General features: G+C 41.9%; 2 protein-coding genes across 2 annotated transcripts; both read right to left on the minus strand.

Annotated features, from left to right (window-relative positions):
- Positions 1-943: 943 nt before the first annotated feature.
- Positions 944-5,793, minus strand: LOC143325107 (B-cell receptor CD22-like). The gene is made up of 11 exons (XM_076738005.1): positions 5,762-5,793; positions 5,598-5,650; positions 4,912-5,238; positions 4,594-4,818; positions 3,974-4,252; positions 3,262-3,546; positions 2,955-3,033; positions 2,259-2,289; positions 1,785-1,949; positions 1,587-1,696; positions 944-1,063 (listed from the first exon to the last, which is right to left on the minus strand). Exons 2-11 carry the CDS (start codon positions 5,635-5,637, stop codon positions 1,003-1,005), a joined length of 1,602 nt encoding a protein of 533 aa, XP_076594120.1. The 5' UTR covers positions 5,638-5,650; positions 5,762-5,793; the 3' UTR covers positions 944-1,002.
- A 1,836-nt stretch (positions 5,794-7,629) lies between these two features.
- On the minus strand, positions 7,630-16,733 carry LOC143324856 (B-cell receptor CD22). The gene is made up of 19 exons (XM_076737624.1): positions 16,622-16,733; positions 16,475-16,540; positions 15,620-15,718; positions 15,323-15,434; positions 15,086-15,231; positions 14,861-14,981; positions 14,615-14,751; positions 14,179-14,301; positions 13,735-13,881; positions 13,000-13,105; positions 12,512-12,675; positions 12,023-12,172; positions 11,712-11,843; positions 10,124-10,205; positions 9,820-9,868; positions 9,490-9,576; positions 9,218-9,351; positions 8,657-8,782; positions 7,630-8,337 (listed from the first exon to the last, which is right to left on the minus strand). The coding sequence occupies exons 2-18, from the start codon at positions 16,521-16,523 to the stop codon at positions 8,680-8,682; spliced, it is 1,941 nt and encodes a 646-aa protein (XP_076593739.1). The 5' UTR covers positions 16,524-16,540; positions 16,622-16,733; the 3' UTR covers positions 7,630-8,337; positions 8,657-8,679.
- Between the last annotated feature and the right edge of the window lie 262 nt (positions 16,734-16,995).

A 16,995-nucleotide genomic window follows, 5' to 3' on the forward strand; every position in this document is an offset into this window, starting at 1 on the left:
AAGTAAAATTATCCGTCTCCTCCTGCAATCATATTTACCATAAACCACAAAAAACAATTTCAGTGACGAGTTTTCAATTGTTAATTACTTGTGTTTATTTTACACGACAACTACACATTAAAGGAGGTTTTTTTTTTTTGTTACATTTATATACAAAAAATAAATATTTTAAGGACAAACGGAGAACAACCTAGATTCATATTCTCAATACAATAAAAAAAGAATTGTTCAAGTGAATCTGGTCTTCAGGCAAATGACCATCATGACAAATGATAATCAAATACAAAATATGTATGTATAGAATACAACCATCAAGATAACACAACTAACTTTGTGCAAGCTACCTTTGAGCCCTTTCTAGCACTGATTTTTAAATCTTGACTGAACAAAATGTAATGTGCATTCATATAGTCCAGCACTACTCACCACCAGTTGCCCTCTGAAACAAAATGAATGTATGGACATTTATACAGTTATGATGTGTACAAGAGAAATAAATATTAAAAAACATAAATTGTTGCATTGAGTCTTGCATTGAAATAAATGCCCACAGTCATTGTGTAATAATATCCTATTTGTTTTTCTAAATCTGTCAAGAATAATTATACCATATCTTCCTGGACACAACAGAAATAAATACACAAAATCCGGTGTTTCAAGAATCTTTCCCCAACAATCCCTTTAGAATATCAAAAATTTTTAAATGATTTATTAAAATAAAATACCTGCATTGGTATTCAGTAAGTTTTACTACACAGAACTATAGAACACAAAAAGCCTCGCAAAAACACAGTAGTTTCCATAAACACAATAAATACAAAGAATAACAAAAAAGACATTTTAAACAATTGTCAAAGCAAGATGGTTTTAAAACTATTGCACATGCTCTGAGAAACTGAGCTTTAAACTCTGAACAGGAAGACGCAACATGACTTTCAGCATATGTAGGTTTCTTGATGATGATGAAACTGCACTCAAATGAGTGAAAGGTTCCTGTCAGACTCAGCTGGATTTAGCCACTGTAGCATAAATCACCCAGTCATCATTTGCTGCTGCTGTAGACCTGAAGAGGAAATAACATTATTAGTAAATTTGATTCAAATTGCAGCCAGAGCAGTGTCACTGTCCTTTGCCTGTGACCACCCCGATGGTGACGTGGTGATGGATAATGATAATAATAAGAAGAAACTCTATTTATGTAGCACAATTCATGCATAAAATGCAACACAAAGTGCTTAATAGCAGCAATAATAACTTCCGCCACATACAGATGCCTCACCCATTATACTCATAAACTTTTTTTATTACTAAGTTGATAAGATCGGTTTTGCTACCATAGGGATGCAGCTATTGTTGGGAAATTGCATGCTTGAATTTTTCATCTTTCTCAGTGAAGGTCAGAGGTCATGAAGTGGTCTTTTTTACATAACCTTCATGCATTATTTCTTAACCTGATTATTTCAGAGTGTACAGTAACAATGACAAAAGGCTGCACATATGAACTTGACTGTCAGTGAGTAATAAAGTGTGAAGTGCAGTGGCACTATAGCCCTGTGATCAGGCAAGCGTTTGGACAGCGAACCTACCGGGAGTCTTGGCGGGCTCTGCTGTTGTTTATGTTGTGTGAGGGTCTGGGGTTTCTGGTGTTGATGGTCACTGCTGAGTAGGTAACCTCGTCTTCATGAGATGTGGAGGCCTGAGAGGAGAAGAGACCGTTTCATCCAAATCTGCAGACGTTTGATTGAGTGTTACATTTAACATAAGTGTGTGTGAACCATATTTACCTCATGTTGATGGTGCGAGCCCCTCTGTGAAAGAGGAGTGGTGTCTGTAGCAGGTGGAGGAGAGGATGGCAGCGTGTGGATGTTGACATAAACACTGTCGGACTGATCTTCAGCGGCTGAAGAGCTCGAGCCTCTCCCACTGAGCCTGAAGTCCGACACAGTCTGCTGGATCGACACCCCAAAGGTCAGATTAGGTTTTTATTTATTTATTTTACTGTATGTTCATGGGCTTTGGCTACACTTAAGCTTTTGTTGTTTCTGTATTGCAAAATAATATGAAGTTCAGGTTATAAAGAAAACTTCATAAGAGGAAAGCACCACAGGAAAATGTGAGATATTTCCCTTCTTTAAATAATTTTTTGGGACTTTTTATGGGAACTTCAAATTCCCCCAAATCTTTCATGACTGACGTTGAATCATTAGAGTTTAATCAGATTCATGAGTTATTTCATGACTTACATTAGATGTAATCACCTTTTTCTCTGCATGGCTCCTATGTTTCCTCCTACCAAGACAGCAAAAAAAAAAAAAAAAATGAAATGAACCAATAAATAAATAAACCTGAAAAAACATTGTTGCTCAATCTTTCTCGGTTTCACATTTTTGAGAAGATGTTCTGTTATCATGGGAAACAGCAGCTTGACACTTCTGTAAACTGCGGTTCAGTACATGCAGCACTGACCATCGTTTTTTTACAATGTTAGAAGTGAGCTGTCGAAAATGATTTGAGTAAGGAAAAACAAAGCTTTTAGTTTAGCTTGATTGTCTTGGTCCATCATAACACAGAAAATAGTGCAGAATATATGAAATTCTTTATATCCATAATATTAGTCTTTTGAAAAGATGCTAATGATACTAACGTTAAAATCTACATATCATCATTCCATATGTTTAAACAAAAAAACCCCACACAACTATTTTAAAAAGTACATATTCAGTAATTCGTATACTTCAGCCAATGTCATGTATAAAAACTGAGTTAGTGGTTCGAAATGCCCACAGGATGGAAATGAAGATGACACATCCACACTATGACAACATGGGGTGAAACATATGTAGAAAAAGAAGCAAATGCACTTCAGAGATACATGTGTCAGTCAGTGGCAACAGTAAAAATGACACTATGAGTCATTTAGTCACACTTACTCTCTCCATCACTCATTGACTCACCAGAGCAACAGAAGAGCTAACACAAGCGTCACCAAGAGAGCGACTCCGATCCCAGCTATGATGGGGAGGGACTGGCTGCCTGAGGACAAACATATTGTACGATTAGATTACTGTTGGTAGATTGGAAAATGAGTGACCTGTGCCCCTGTGCTTCTTTAAATACAAAATGATGATGAAATATTACATTTTCTACATGAACACATTAGAAAATCAGTCGCTAATCCCTTCTCTGATGAGTATAATGATTAAGGATTTTCAGCAGTGCATCACTTTAAATGATTCGTTTTGGCAGTAAAGTCTCACAAACCGTGCTCCTCTTCCATCATGGCCAGCAGCACCTCAGTTGAGTTGCTTTCTCCTAGTCGGTTCCTGGCCTGGCAGACGTAGAGTCCAGTGTGGGACGTGTCCACAGAGGGGATGGACAGCACCTGTCCTGAGCCCACCTGGAGCATTGAGTGTGGAGAAGCTGCCCTCATGTACCAGGTGTAGTTATCTGCTGCAGGGTTAGCAGCACTGCCACAGCTCAGAGTCACACTGCTGCCCCGAGAGACACGCAGTGGGTTCATTGAAACAGAAACGTTGACTGGACGGTCTGAAAAATGTAGAAACACGGCACATGTTAACAGAAGATAAGGGAATTAAAAAGATAATTAAAGGGCTAAAAGAGAAAAAGTGCATTTCTGTTACACAGATTTTCCTTTGTTTTTTCTTATGAAATATTGGACACGTTCACCTCTTTAGGCTTTCAAATCCTTCAAGCATAACAAACTAGGTGGAAAAATTCTTCTTTGGTTGAAGTGCTCTCAATGAGGGCCATAATCTGTGATGAGGGCTCATGATTTCTTCATTTTCTGGGGTCACAAGCCGAAAAGGTTGGGAACAAAATGAACTAAAGGACATCGTACTGGAATAACTCCTGTGTCTAAATAGTGTGTTTGTGTCCACAACAGCACAGTTTCTGTGACAAAAGACACACATTTGAAAGCAGAACTGGCAGTGTGACGGGTCAGCATACTCACACTGGACATCGAGTTGAACCTCAGTGGAGTTAATGAAGTCGATGCCCCTCCAGCTGATGTTATTCCAGGCCTGACAGTGGTACAGTCCGCTGTGGCTGTGCTGGATGTCAGAGATGGTGTGGCTCTGTCCTGAACTGATGAAGTGTCCGTCTTTGTACAGGCTGTATCCGCTTTGTGCCACAGGTGGTCTGGCATCACTGCTGCAGGTGAACGTCACCGAGTCTCCTTTGACGACGTCTCCTGATGGACTCATTGACAACGTGACTTTCTCGGGAGCATCTGATTGAGAGGAGAGTTGGATGTTTAGCCTCACAGAGTTCAGTCAGTCAGTGAACCACAATGACAAGTGCAGTTGTGTGTATGTCGATGAGAGATATTTCTAGACATTTTTTTCACTCTGAGTTGAGGACAAGTCGTTAATTTGTGTCCTTATATTGTGTCTTAATTTTACTTCACTTCAGGTCTTTTTTATTGTTCCACAAGAAAAATGATATTTGCAACCAGGCAGCATAAAAATACTGAAAAAAGTGAAAAAAAAAAATGTTGACATATTACACAAATTATTGGCAAGGCATATTGAGCTGAGCTTTGAGATGTTCAAATGTTACTCCTGTACTTACACTGAACATCCAGAGCCACAGCAGCTGATCTGATCGTCTCTTGGCCCAGGACGGCACAGTAGTACCTCCCAGCATCTTCTCTCCTTGCCTGGAAGACTGGACTTAGAACACGTTGTCCGTCTCTGAAAAAGACTGTGTCTACAGGTGTGAGACACCCTGACACACAGGCCAGACTGACATTCCCTCCCTCCGTCACAGTGCTCGGCTGGACGACAGCAGTCAACTCTGATTCAGAAATAGAAGCAGAAGCTGATTAATTTTACTAAAACATATTTAATTCATGACAAATTCTCCTTTTTTCCAATATCTTGCCATTACCTTTTACTGACAAACGAGCGTACGTTTTGCTTGTCCATCTGTTCAATGTTGTCACAAAACTAAAGAAGTATAGTCCTTCATCAGCGTGCTGTACATCTTTGACCTGCAGGCTACAGTCACTCCAGTAGTTGCCCACATATTTAAAGTGGTCTCGGGGGGATGGGAGCTTTGACAGGGAGACCAGCCTCCGATTGTCAGATTTAGACCAGCCAACTGAGGTGACAAAGTGAGCGACAGGATAGTCGTACTCGCACTTTATAACGACTGATGCCCCTTTTAAAGCACACTGACTTTCGAAGGTCACCCTCCAGTCTGCACTCCTCACACCTTTGAAAAAAGTGAAAAATATACAGTTATTTAAATGTAGTTGTAGCTCTTTCTCCCACAGGATTTGGTGAATAAAGTCAAAGTCACTTTTATTTGTCAATTTCTTCACATGTACTTAACATAAAAAGGAATTGAAATTGCGTTTTGCACTGTCCCGGCATAGACTAGACAACAGTAAGTGCAAAAGCACGACAAGACAACAAGACAACAGGACAAATAAAAAAAAAATAAAATAAAAAAAAAAATCGTTCAAACTAGACTGTATGAAACCCCTAAACTGCTACAGCGAAAGCTGCACAGTGATTTGACTACAGTCACCACATTTACCATACATTAATTTAAAGAATGTGTTTTCTTACCTGGCATTATCATCAGAATAATCAGAATCAAGCTCTCCATGATTTGAATGAACCTGCAACATCATGACACAGGACACAGATGAATATAGAGTGTGTGTAGAACAGAGCACTGAGAACAGCATCCAAAAAGAAACACACATGGTATCAGAAGTAGTAGAACTCACCAGCTAAACGAAGACTTCTTGCTTTGACAATCGTGGAGATGATTTTGTGGAGTGAAAAGCAGAAGTGGGTGGGTGTTGTCACTGTCACACAGATAGAAAACCTCACATAATATCACTGCCCAACAGGAAGTATGTTCGGTATCCAGCGGTGCACAGCTTATCTTATCCAAAGTAACACCTGCACAAACTCTGAGTGGAGCTGCACTGAGACTTTACTGACAATTTGATCTCTTTGCTCTCTCTGCAGCCATGAGTGTCTGTGGGAAATGTGGAAACTTTACATCAAACACTCTGTACTGCTGTGTGTCACTGCCAGTCAGGTAGAGCGATGGTGCAATGAAACATTCAAAGCAATGACCTCAACTGTTCTCACTTTGTCACTACCAGCATGATCTATTCTTGTCCACAGGGTGGTGTTACTGGACCATGCAACTGATTGAGGCAATGCAAAGGGGTGGGTTAAAATGAGAAACTAGTGACTGAATACAGCTGAGGCTGAAACCACCAAACTTCTAACTGTAGCTACAACTGGTGACATCTATGTTACGTGTATGCACCACTACATCAGCAGCGGGGGCTGCTTTTGATGAGAAGCAGATAAACTGTCACATCGCTTTCTTCTCTCCTCTGCTCCATCCGTGTCCTGATATGAGGTGGCTGACGATGAGAGATAGAGTGACCGTGGAATAAAAAGTGTGGGTCCCAGTGGATTAATGTAACACTGTGAATCATTATGATTACGCACGTTTTTCTTGGTGTCTTATCACAACTTTCAGCACTTGACCCCACCGCTGCAGCTCCACATCCACAAGGGAGGAAAGGTCACAATAAGTACGTGATAGGATGCATTTATTGCACCAACCATTTCCTCTGCGTCACATGGGTCAGACAGGAAAATTTCAGAAAAAGAGTTAATGCTTTAGTGACTGATTGTGATGCTGAGTAGCGTTTAATGCAGGATGTAATGTGGCAAACATGAGTCAAACCTGTGGAGTCAACATGTGGTTGTTTTTATGTTCAGGTTTTACATAACAGGTTTGTGGCCGTGATGCCAGTCAGTATTACAAAAATGCCCAAATGTTTCATTTCCCCACATCTTGTAAGATCATGTTTGTGGTTCCAGATGTCGTAAGTGAAAGGACAAATGAACACAGCAGCAATGTAGCAAAGTAGATTACACATATTTTCGTGCGTAACTGACTTCATTACAAACTGTTCAAATAATAATCCATTATCAGCAACAGGTTAGAAAATCAAAGAGAAGAAAGAACACAGCCAATAGGAGAAAGAGAGCATTTATACATTTGATAGTCCGGTTAGTGTGTTGTGGATTTAACAGAGAGAAAAAGAAGTGCATGTCGATGTTTTTTATAATGTGTTTTTATTGCCACCATTTTGTTTGCTCACTGTCAAGACTCTCCCCGTTTGTCGGCGTGGGTGTGCTCTGCAGGCAGCACTTCTGCTCCGCCCGCTCACTCCACCCGCTCATCTCCTGACCTCACCTGGCTTCAATCATCAATCAAGACTCACCTCTCATCCACTGGATATAAGCGCCACCTCTCCTGCCAGTAGTTGTTGAATTGCAATGTGGTCACGTAGTCTGTCAGTTTAAGAGTTTGCCCTGTTTGCTGTGTCTGTCTTTTGGGTCTTAGTTCATGCAAGACACAACCGTTTGGTTGATTGCACTGGCTATTTTATGCTTTTCCAAAACACATTCTTATTTCTGGTTTAATTCATCCCAAAACCATTTACTGAATCCCTTTTATCTTACTGCTGATATACACGTTCCTCACTCTCAGCACATTTACAATTTGTCCAAGCTGTCAGATGTTTGTGAGCTGGAAAACAAAATAAAACGTACAATCAAGCTACGATTAGTTCCATCATAATTGTTTTATTTTTCTTCAGTGTAGCAAACCACAACATGTAATTTAGCATTATTTCGGGCTTTGCTAAAGACTGATTTAATGGAAGCAAGCTGTATCAACTGAATAAATGTTGCAGCATTTTCAATCAGAATAAGCCTGCTAACAATTCAGAACATAACAGTGGAAATTCACATGTCAAATATTGATTATTCTTATAGACGGCAACAAATTTTCCACAGCGTTCCACTTATATGTGGAGACAGTTATGTTGGAACACAAATGATTATCACTTGTCACTGGTCAGGATACAAATGATGCTGCAGCAACCCGTCACACTACGTCACCTACATTGACTTGATTGGGAATTTCCGTGCCAGCTATTAACTAAAAAGCAGCAGTAGATAGAGCCTGTGCTGTGGGTATAAATGCAGGCCAAATGATCTTTCTGCTCCTACTGCCTCATCAGGCAGCACACAGCGGGGAGATGCTTAGAAAACAAAGGGAAAGACATGCAACACAGTTTAAGAGCTGGACTCGCAGTCAGGACCAGGACCACATGTTGTCCTCATGGTCTGGTGAACTGTGGAGAATCCATAACGACCTGTCTGACCCAGAACAGCGTAAGGCATAGCCACAAGGAGCCCTGATCCTGGTCCACAACCCTCTCTGGGTGAACAGGTGTAAAGTGATTGGTTCAAATGAAGAAGGCTGATCAGGTGAGGAAGAGCAGAGAAAAAGAGCAGAAACATGAGAAAACTTTGAATTAAACAGAAAACAACTGGGTGCAAATTATGGGATTATTAAAAATGGTACATTGTTAAAACAAACTCTGAACTTCAAACTTGCTTATTTGGCATTTTTTCTGTCAGGGGCACAACTTTGCTTGATTTTGTAAAGGCTCACCTATTTTAAACATCCTACTGTATGTGGGGGGATCATAGCACTGACACATCCCCATGTTTTACAATACATAAAACTATGTGGGGACTTTGTAGATGACAATACTGAGAGTTGTAAGGTGTCATACCTGGTTTGCCTTTTTCCTTGCAGTCAGTGGCGCGGCTGGTGCAGTAAAGCGTAAACAACTTTGGAGGAATCTTTCGGCTTTTTATCCCCACCCAGTGGCAGGTTGTGGACCTGCACCTGGTCTGCACTGAACCAACATCAACAACAAACAGAAACCATATGAGTTCATCTGGACATCTGACTCAGATCAAAGCATAAAAAACAGGTCTTCATTTTGCTCCAGGACCATTGAAATGTTTTTGACATCCAAAACTGGGACGAGAAATTTATTGTCCTCTCGTAAACAGGAGAAGGTGTTGGATATCACAGAAAAAGAGAGAAAAGTCAGAGGAAAAGACAAGGAGTGGAAAGTGTAGATGACAGGAAGATAAAGAAGAAAGCACGAGGGCCAGTGCAGTTGTAAAATAAAATCTGCAGCATACAAGATATGAAACAGTAGATTGCTGCTGTGGTTGTGCAGGGAGACACATGGTGAAGAAGGAGAGAGACAGAAAGTGAAACAGACAGAGAGAGGGGGATAGAGGAGAAGAGAAAGTGACAGGTGGAGGAGGATGGAGTATACCTGGATAACTTGGAGTAGTGGACAGTGATGTAGCTGGGGGCCGGGCTGTGACTTTCAACTTCTGTGATTGGTGGAGCATCCTTCAGAGGAACGATGGAGGGGTGGGAGCTGTCACTCAAGTCCTCTGGCTCCTCCTGCGTGCGCGCACGCACACACACACACACACACACACACACACACACACACACACACACACACACATACATACACCAGAAATTCAGATCATTGGTACATTTTTCATTCACCCTCAGAATATGTACTGAGTTGTTTACCGGTATGTCGGACATCTTGCCCTTCCTCACTGGAAAGGTCTGTTGGGCTGACTCATAGAACATGGTGTCAGCTGTCACTGACGGGCGCTGGGGTCACAAACACACACACACACACACACACACACGCAAACAAGGGAAAGAGCAAAACTGAGGGTCATTTTTAATCAACAGTTTTAAATAGATAACATTACAACTGCACGTCGTCACAACTATCCTGACTTCACTTTGGGATGTTTCATCATTTAAAAGCAAATTTTTAACTGCTCACAGGTTAAACAACAACTGCAGATCTTGAGAAAAAGATGTTTAAAATAACACAGCAAACTGTACCTTGTTTGCTTCTTCTCCTGACTCCATGTCTACTCTGTGCATGTTCTTACTATGAAGACACAAATACAATATTATTAAGCCATGACCAATTGATGACTCCGACCACAAAAATAAAGCAAATAAAGCATGAAACTAGCTGTGTGAAGATCAATTCCTGCAAAAATCCATAAAATATTGTAAAAACTAATGTTGAATTATTAAATAAGGTGCAATGCACACAAAATGATTGCATAATGCTCCTAGAATTCCATCTTTTTATGATAGAAATAGTCCATCTCGCTGTGAGTAAATAGCAGGGTGTCACCTGATCATAATGGCCACTGTGAGAGTGATGAGCCCAGCAGACACGCCCACTGCTGAGGCCAAGGCAATGACCTTAAGACGACCTGCCAGAGGGAAGATAAGAACTATTATCAGCACAACTACAAACAAGGGGAAATGAGAGGGAACAAGGGTTAACATGAGATGAATAAAAATAGATGTGCAGCAAACTAAAAAAGGACAACAGACAAAAATAGAAAGAGAGAAAGTGAGGACCAGGGAAAGAGCCATGCATCATCTTTCTGGCGTCTAGACTTGAGACTTTTGTTTCCAGTTCTGATTTCCAAACCTTACTCCACTTCTTCAGCTGTCTAGACTCAAATAGTAGTTTTCCACAACACCTCATCACCCCTTCCTCTCCCCTCATAGCAAGAGGGCTTTACATGACTCACCATGACTCATAGAAAAACAGTCAGAAACCATGTGGACATACAGAAAGAAGACGAGGGCCCGGACCTCATGCCGCGATGGTGACAGGGGAGGTTTCATCACTCATCATTTCAAACGCACAGAAACCTTTCCAATCATCCCTCACGCTGTAATCTCAGAGAAACACTTTTTTTGGTCATTGTATGAGATAATCAGAAACATAGATGTAACAGTGGGGCAGGGGTGTTTCACTAACCTTATCAGTGACACCTCATCTCTTCCATTACACCTTTAAAAGTGACAAAAGCATGCACAATGACTGCAGGCCCCTACAGCGAACACAGGGGAGGCTCAGGGAACAGTAGTCAGCAGACATTGTCCACGAAAGGCTTTCAGAGTGAGTGTGAATGTAACTCTGACACCTTCACAACTCAGGAAAGTCACTGTATGAAAAATTCCATTGTGGTATTTTCGTCTCACAGGTTGCTATAATGTTAAGGGGTTTTTAAGGCCCCTCATAAAACCATTTCATTAGTATTTTTTAAATGTATGCTACTTTGCTGGTCTACCTCGTATTGGGAAGCTACTTCTATTTCTACTTTTATGAAAAAATCTTCTAGTGTTCAGTCAGTATTTATTTTACAAGAGTCTGCAGCCTTGTTAGTGGCTCTGTGAAGCTGGATTTAAGATGCATTTAGGCACAACTTGAGCTGAAGGCTAACATCAGCATGCTCACACAATTCTGATGTTTAGAAGGTTTAATGTATATGGTGTTCGACATCTTAGTTAAGTGTGTTAGTATGCTAATTTGCTAATTAGCATTTAACACAAAGTACAGCTGAGACTGATGGGGATGTCACTGGTTTCGCAGGTATTTGGTCATAAACAAATGGACAAATTTAAATTTTGATCTTATGATGACACTAAATGAAAAGTTAAGGGGTCATCAAAATTCATTCTGGGGGAGCTTGTTTGTAACAAGTGTCATAGCAATCCATCCAATAGTTGGTGAGACATTTCACCGCAGGAAAGGTCAGAGGATCATAGTCAGGCGGATTCATCATCTGGAGAAAATTCATGGCAATCCATCAGACAGTAGTTGATATTTCACTCTAGAACTGTACTAAGAAAAAAAAACTGCTTTCTTTCTGTTGCTGTGTTTGACACCAACAACACCCGTGTGAAAGACAATCATTACATACCTCTGACTCGTACGGTGAGGACAGGAGAGCTGCGGACTCCAATTCGATTCCTGGCCTCACAGTAGTACTGGCCGCTCTCTCCGGGGCCGACCTCTGAGAAGGTGAAGACAGGACTGGACTTGGTGCCCCACGCTGCACAGAAAGGGAGAACATCCACTTACTGTTTCAGAGAAACAAAGCAACAGACTGTCCACAGGCACACAGAGCATGACACCTTACTGACCACAAGCATTTACCACAGGTTATAGAGTTAGGTATTAATGATTTTGTAATGTTAACCTTGAGTGGAACCACATTTTTACGATGCTAACATTGTACAGAGCCCCCATCCAGAGCTAAGCGGTGCCATGTGAAGTTATCCACTGCAGGGTTGGCCTGACTGCTGCAGGTTAAGGTCAAAGGTCGGCCAGCGTCAACAACACTGGAGGGACGAGCCAGAACTGAGATATTCTTTGGAGGGTCTGGAGAGAGAGAGAGAGAGAGAGGAAGAAAAGATAGATGCAGAGGGTTAAGGAAGGTTTTGTCGTATAAATGATGGCCTGCAAATAATTTGGAACAGAGGTATGAAGAAGGTCAGGGGAAGGAGAGGAGGAGAGAAACTTTAGAGGTATTGATGTGTAGAGGAGAGGAGAGGAGAGGAGAGGAGAGGAGAGGAGAGGAGAGGAGCATCTGACACATCCTTTCCAACACTGTCGTTGTAATATTTAGAACAAACAGGCAAACCCAAGCATGATAAATAAAGATCACATCCCAGAAGACTCCCAAACATGTCACAAACAAACAACACAGCCACTACTTACACAGTATAGTGAGAGTGGCAACAGGGGAGGTTTGGTATCCTAACCGGCTCCACGCTGTGCAGTAGTACTGACCCGCATGGCGCGCACGCGCTAAAGGGAACGACAGGTTCTGGGAGGTTTCTTTAGCAAGCACCTGGTCACCTAGGATATGATACCATGCATACCTGCAGGAGAGAGGATTGTGAAAATGATGATGAAAATGATTACAGGACTGGGCAATTTGCAATAATATAACCTCTAGTCCTTGATAATTAGACAATGTAACACTGGATTTTATTTAGGTGAATTTTTATAATTATTTAAATTTTCCAGATTGTCCAGTCCGTAATTATGACATCTTGAAGGAGAGTGAAAGTCTGAATTAAAAAAGGTGATGGCGAATGCATGAATGATGATAATGACTACAAAAACAATGAAAAGGACAAAGGTTCCTCTTAGTTAGAAAGCCTCCACTGTTGATAAGCCTGGAGCAGACGTAGTTCTCATACCTGCTGGCAGGAGGGTTGGCGTGGCTGACACAGCTCAGGTTTACATACGAGCCTTCTCTGATGTCACCTGGAGGACTCACCAGCACACGCGTGTTCTTTGGAGAGTCTGACCATGCAAGCAGACAGTGATAAAAACAGGAGCATCATTACTATGTTTGTGTTTTTATTGTGTTGCTGTGTGGCTGATAAAGTCAAGTAATCTCAAGCAAAAAAGGAGCTATGACATATGCAGCTGTAGATTCAGCCTGCAGAGCTTTTAGCCATGCAAGCAGGACCAGAGTGAGCAAAATCCAGCAGTCAGATACGTAAAAACATTCAGTTATTTATGACCAGCAGCAAATCCTCTGAAGAACCAGAGAATGTTTGATTACTCTCACTTCAGTTTTACTACATTTTGATGTATATTCTTAGAAACAATAGTGAAGTAAAAGTATGAAAGATCAGCAGTTTGTATGAATCCTCCACATGACTGAGTACTCACATTATGACTCAAGTTTCAAATAGAGTTGTTGCCTAATCAGTTTAACCTAGACTAACCTTTCACAGATTTACACAACAGGACCTAAGACAGAAACCTACATCCAGACCTGGTATGGGGTTACAAAGGTTTTTTTGGTGTCAAAATCTAATCCTGATCTATGCATGTAGTTTTGATTCTGAACCCTGCAAAGTGTTTGAAGTTGGGAAAAGACACCCTGCCTGTAATAATGAAATGAAAACATCCAACAAACTTACAAGTGACGTTGAGCAGAAGCGGTTTGGAGCGGTCTGTTCCCAGTGAGTTACGTGCTACACAGAAGTACTCTCCTCTGTCTGTGTATTTGAGGTGTGACAGGTGGAGCTGAGGCCTGAAACTGTCTGGGATGCTGCCACTGTCCATGTCTGGAGAGCAGACAAAGACATGCATGTAGATTAGTGCACACATGAATATACATCACGAGCACAATAAGAGATTTACACACTGTACTTGAAAGATTACTTTTTTTTTTTTTTTTTTTCAAAGGATCTGCAATTCCAGAGAAAACCTGCTGACTATTTGACTCTGCTTCAACAAATCATTAAATCCAACTGCAGGAGGAAATCCACATGACAGTGTCATCAGCCCGTTAGCGCATATCCACGACCCAGCCAGTGAACGTGCACACTGAACAGTAAGTGTCATCATATGCTGTCCTGTACCTTTGAACCATGCGAAGCTCTCCACAGGTGGAGCTGCATCACTAGTGCAGGTCAATGTGACTGACCCCTCTTCTGACACCTCCCCTGCTGGGAAGACTGCTATGGAGGTGGAGCGAGGACCGTCTGGAGGGAAAGAGAGTGAACACGGGGAGGGGAGATCAGGAAAAAGGGAAGTTGAGATGAAGTAATTGAAAGAGTAAATACAGTTTACACTATATCAAAACTTATTTCAATAATTTAACATTTATGATGTCCAGATGCAGGCATGGACATGTTTAAGAAAATATTGTTCTTCTTGAAAATCTCTCTTCAAAGTTCATTCAAAGCTTTAGCTACTCTGCTCTACTAATAGTTGTATCCAATCAGTTCCAAACACTCTGAAAGTGTGTGTGAAAACGCTCTGTTCAGGTCATTTCAAATGGTGGATTGTACTCACGTCCCAGATCCAGGGAGAGGGATGGTGACTGGACGTTCTGTGGTGGGATTGGTCGACAGGTGTACACTCCAGTGTGCTGCTGGTCAAAGCGGTTGATGATCATCCACTTCTCATAGGAGCCAAGATTTAGTCCGTTCCTGTGTGCAGAGCATTGTATTGTATCTACAGTGTAGCAGATAGTGTACTTTTAAAAAAGTAAGCACAGTCTCTTTGCCCTGAACCACTTTTTGGGTGACATAAACACACCTGTAGAGTGCAAGGTTCCTTCCTGGAGCAGCACATCCTCGGGCCTGGCAACCCACAAACACAGTCTCCGCAAAGCCAAACATGTTGGCGGGCCTCACTGGATGCACCTGGACCTGGAGGTCTGAAATACACACAGACATTCACACGCTGGCTGCACGAGTCCACTGCAGGACTGATATGACCAAAGCAGGGACGTTGCAGCCGCTTAAGTTTGCGTGGACCCACCTGTGACGTCGAGGGTGATGGTGTTAGGGGAGGTCCATCTCCCCAGTGTTTGGTCTGTCTCAAACCTGAAGTGGTACTCGCCTGCATCACTCAGCTTCACAACCCGAATCTGGACTGAACAGCTGGAATAGCTGCCTCCGATGTAGCTGGAAGCCATGATCCATTTGTCACATATTTATGGATTATTTCACATTGACCATTCGCCAGCTTTCAAAAGTCACCGTGTGTTCCTCTTACCGAGTTCGTCCTCGGTACGACAGGCTGATCTGGTTCGGGTCAGTGTGGTGAGCAAACTCCCTGCGACCTTCTGCAGACACACGGAACCACATGACCCGCTTCACAGTGTGACCTGCCAAAACCACAGCAAAGCTCTACATCCAAACTCATCCAGAATTATAGCAACAAATGCAAAGAACACTGTGCTGATGATGATGATGATGATGAAGAAAAATTATGCCTTATAATGCTTGAGGTTGTTGAGGTTGTTGAGCTTGACAGAAAAGAATAGAGTGGGTTTACACACTGGTTTGATACCTGATGGGTAGTCATAACGACAGGGCAGAGTGACGGTTGTTCCTGCCCACACACAGATATCTCTCCTAGAAAATGTCACACTCCACCTGCTCTGGATACCTGCAGGGCAATTTAACAGCACAAACATGCAAAATCATAACCAGCAAGCAACAAAAAAGCAGAGCAGGCTGATTCACAGGCTTCAGGCTTTTCACACCATTTGTTTTCATGTTTAAATCAAGAATGCTTCGAGGTTCTAACCACATAAACATCCATAACTCCTGCCTGTCACATCCACAGACTGCTTGTCCTATTAAATCAGCTACCAAAAGTTTAGGGAATACATACTTTAAGACTAAAAAAAGTGCAAATCTCAGCTGCCCACAAGTCAAAGTTTTCCTTCAGTGTGGCTCCTCAGAGAACAACTTGTCAAACCACAGCTCTGATCAGCTCAGAGAGTGACACATAAAACTGAAGCAGTGAGAATGAGCCCTGATGTGCAGCCGTGGTGTCGTCCTGTGCTGCTAACTGCCTGCCTGGCTGACTACCTTGCACAAAAGGCAATCAATACTTATAAATAACTTGAGCGTAAAGGCAAGGGCACCTGGCTGCAGGACCTTATGTGCATAATGGATCCAATGAGTCAGGCATTCATTTTCTAACTGCTGTTTTACAGTATGTGTGATACATTTATGATCTATCCAGAACACAAAACCAATATCTGACAATTGAGGAGGCTGCCAATTCATCTCATCCCCTTTAAGTTATAAGAATATGCTCATTAAAGCCTTGTTTAGTTACGTTTTACACCTCATGATGTAAAAAAGTTAGAATAAAAGTTCAAATTTCTGTTGTAGTTTTGCGTTCCTCTCTTACCTGGTAAAGCTGTAAGCATGACACCCAGAACTAACACACCTGCCAACATCTCCGCTGACACGAGCTCTGTAATGTCACAGGGAGACAGAGAGGTGAACAAAACATTGGGATAAACAGCATGCAGCTGAGTGAACGTGAAGCACTCACCTTTTAAAGTATCTTCATTCAGCTCAGTCAGTCAGGCAGAAGACAGTTTGAGGGATGCGTGCAACCCGAACAGTGATGGAGGTGACGCTTTTAGAGCGGCGGGAGTTGCATGATGATCGGGTGGTCGGAGATGGGAGGAGGAGTGGAAGTGACAGAAGGAGGAGGATGAGGAAGAGGAAATATATGTGTGAAGCTTCTGCTACCTTCCGACATTCTACTTTTCTACAGTTTAACCGTTTCTATTTTCCCTGTTTCCACTTCTCCCTCTGAAACTGTTTTGAAGGTCAACGATGTGATGTTTCTGGTTTCCTACTTTCTGTTACTGTGAAAATGTGACATCCTTGTGATCCTGTCACTTTCACAATTGTCCCTTC

This window comes from Chaetodon auriga, chromosome 8, assembly GCF_051107435.1.
Source record: "Chaetodon auriga isolate fChaAug3 chromosome 8, fChaAug3.hap1, whole genome shotgun sequence".
NCBI lineage: Eukaryota > Metazoa > Chordata > Actinopteri > Chaetodontiformes > Chaetodontidae > Chaetodon > Chaetodon auriga.

Excerpts from the sequence above, each read along its gene's own strand:
- LOC143325107 (XM_076738005.1), bottom strand. The coding sequence starts at position 5,637 with ATGGAGAGCTTGATTCTGATTATTCTGATGATAATGCCAG. Across the intron at positions 3,547-3,973 it reads GGTTCAACTCGATGTCCAGT|ACCGTCCAGTCAACGTTTCT; the intron begins GTGAGTATGCTG and ends TACATTTTTCAG. Across the intron at positions 2,290-2,954 it reads TTAGCTCTTCTGTTGCTCTG|GAGGAAACATAGGAGCCATG; the intron begins GTGAGTCAATGA and ends CTGTCTTGGTAG.
- LOC143324856 (XM_076737624.1), bottom strand. The coding sequence starts at position 16,523 with ATGTTGGCAGGTGTGTTAGTTCTGGGTGTCATGCTTACAGCTTTACCA. Across the intron at positions 15,435-15,619 it reads TCGTTATGACTACCCATCAG|GTCACACTGTGAAGCGGGTC; the intron begins GTATCAAACCAG and ends TGGTTTTGGCAG. Across the intron at positions 14,302-14,614 it reads CCTCTCCCTGGATCTGGGAC|ACGGTCCTCGCTCCACCTCC; the intron begins GTGAGTACAATC and ends CTTTCCCTCCAG.